The sequence below is a fragment of the Propithecus coquereli genome, unplaced genomic scaffold (genome assembly GCF_000956105.1).
Source record: "Propithecus coquereli isolate 6110/MARCELLA unplaced genomic scaffold, Pcoq_1.0 Scaffold113, whole genome shotgun sequence".
NCBI classification, from domain to species: Eukaryota; Metazoa; Chordata; class Mammalia; order Primates; family Indriidae; genus Propithecus; species Propithecus coquereli.
This window is the reverse complement of record NW_012135303.1, coordinates 2,000,149-2,002,919: the sequence shown is the minus strand read 5'-3', so window position 1 is coordinate 2,002,919 and position 2,771 is coordinate 2,000,149. Positions and strand designations below refer to the sequence as shown.

Here is a 2,771-nt window from a genome sequence, read left to right as displayed (position 1 = left end):
TTTTTTTTTTTTGGTATCAATGGGGTCTCACTATGTTACTCAGGCTCGTTTATAACTCCTGGGCTCAAGAGATCCTCCTGCCTTGGCCTCCCAAAGTGCTAGATTACAGGGGTGAGCCACCATTCCCGGCCTCTTTTTTTCATTACTTTATAATTCCATTATGGTGAGAGAACATATTCTTTATGACTTTAATCAATTTAAATTTACTGAGTCTTATTTTCGTGGCCTATTTTTGATAATTAAATGTTCCTCTCTACCTATGGTAATATTCCTTGCCTACTTTATCAGATGTGAATTTATATAGCCTCCCCGGCAATCTTATGGTTAGAGTTTACATGGTATATATTTTTACATACTTTATATGTATTACCTTTCTGTGTGTCTACTGTGGCTGAATTATATTCTATCATCTTTTAGCTCTGTGTGAAATCATTGAATTATTCAGCTTATAGGTTCTTTGTAGTTTTTTTTGCCTATCTTGTGAGATGTCACACTAGCATGTGAGGATTGATACTGAGACACACAGTGAGCTATTTTTGTATTTCTGGAGCACTTTCTCTGTATGGCTTTCTCCATTCCAGTACCATACTTCACAGATTCCAATTGCCTAGGCCTCTCCAAATATTGATTTCTGGCTCCCCAACTCAACAAATAGCCATGTTCTTTTTGGTTTCTTTCTTTCTATGCAGTAGTCCAGAAAGTATCTCTAAACAGAAATCTGAGGTGTGATCCTTGGACTCACCTTGTTTTCCTTCTCTTGTGTATCACAATTCTGTGACCTTATTTATGGAACCTCTTTTGTCCAGTTTTCTAGTTGTTCATAGCTGGAAGTCATGTATAGTGCCAGTTGTTCTGACATAGCTGGAATGACTTAATTTTTTAATTGTAAATTTCAATCAGTACATTTAACCTCAAAGCTGTTTCTTTTTGGTGACATTTATTGTGTATAAGATTGGAAATAATTTTATTGTTATAGTCTTGTCTAAGTGTGTAATGATGTATGCAAAAGGATATTCATTACAGAATTATTGGCATCAGAAGAAAGAGGAAAGGTATAACATTTATCAGCAGGTTAAGTGAAGATACCTCATTGTAGTGGTATATGCTCTGTAGGCATAAAAATGAATAAAGCAGATATATCTGTAAAAATGTAATAATATCCAGAATATATTAAGTTAATAAATAAAGTATGATGTAGGAATATATATTTAGCTTTTTCCTTTTCTTTTTTAAGGCAGGGATAGTGTGGTCGATGGAGGAATAGGTCAGAGGGAGACTTACTTTTCCTCGTCAGCTCTTTTATGCTTTTTTAACTTTTTTTGACATGTGTATATATAACTTTTTAAAAACAATAAAATAATTTATAATGTTAAGAGAAAGGTTACTCTTGGTACCAGAATTTAAGAATATTGGCCCTAGAGTGGACCCAGGAAATCTTTTTGTCCAACTCTTTCATTTTATAATTGACTAGTTGTAGTCAATTATGCTAATAAGAGGCAGTAGTAGTACTAAAGAGGCATCTAATTTTATGTCAGGTTTGGGTTAATTTCTAGTGCTGTCACTTAGTAACCAGGCAAGAGATTAACTTCTGACCTTCCATTTGCTCATTTATAAATGGGGGCAAAATATCATCCTTATATAGGTTATTATGAAAACTAAATGAGGTAACATGGAATACCCTAAAGTGCCCTCTGACAGATGTTTCTGTTTTTCTAAGACAAAATTTATATCAGCCTTTTTAAAACACATTTTAGCCTTTTCACAAATAGTTCTTCATGTTTGTATCAGACATTCCTTAGAGATAAATCATATTGTGAAAGAGAAATCTTATTTGTTTATTTATTTGTGTATTATATTTACAGAATGTTTTCAGGAAAGTGAACATCTCAAAGAAAGTCTTAAGTGTTGCTTATTGCATCTTTTTGGAGCCATTGTAGCTGGTGGACAGGTAAGGAAAGTGTTGAAAGTTAATATGTAATAGTTAACAATGCAAAAAGCTTTTGGTGAATTATTTAATGTATTCTTTGTCTTTTTATAACTTCATGAACCATACAGTTATCTTTACGTTTCTATTTTGTTTTAAACTAATCTTACTTATTTCTTTTGTTATCTTGTCAAAACCCTAAGTAATAATTTTATCATTGACAATACAATTACTGGATAAATAACCAGATTTAACAATTTTTTATATTATAAGTCTTATTTGTGTTGGCTTTCAGCGACTAGTTTTTACTTTGGAGTATGGAGGAAGTCAACCCTGTCAGTCCAAATGAAATCAAACTCTAGCAGTTGGGATGAGTACAAGAAAGAATTTCTAGTAATTTTTTTAACATTAAACATCTTAAAAGCTGTCTGTCATAAACTCCAAGTATAACTTCTAATTGACAGTAGGATTATAGTTGAGAAAGAACATTCTGCATGTTTTCTTAAACCACAATTTAGATCAGACATTCGTGACACTTTTTGTACTTTATGTAACACAGACTCTTTCGGCAGTCTGATAAAGCCCTTTGTCAGAATGTTTTTAAATGCCTGAAATAAAATACATGAAATCACAAAGGAAACCAACTATGCTAAAATGCAGTTACTAAAATATTAATTAACCTGTGACATATTAATATGTACTTCTTTATGACACATTAATTAAAAAGATGTAGCAGCAAGTCTAATAACTAATGTCATTTTTAAAAAGAGATGAGCATAAGTGATGTTTTGAGAGATGCAACAACTATAATATATGAACATGCATATGATTTTTATTGGTGACAAAA

The 2,771-nt window shown here is 31.9% G+C and overlaps 1 protein-coding gene across 1 annotated transcript in view; it reads left to right on the top strand.

Annotated features, from left to right (window-relative positions):
• Positions 1–2,771, top strand: part of NBEAL1 (neurobeachin-like 1) — a 208,658-nt gene that overhangs the window by 50,842 nt on the left and 155,045 nt on the right. The window contains exon 5 of the mRNA XM_012655033.1: positions 1,863–1,948. Within this exon, the coding sequence (XP_012510487.1) occupies positions 1,863–1,948 (86 nt within the window). The remainder of the gene's footprint in view (positions 1–1,862; positions 1,949–2,771) is intronic.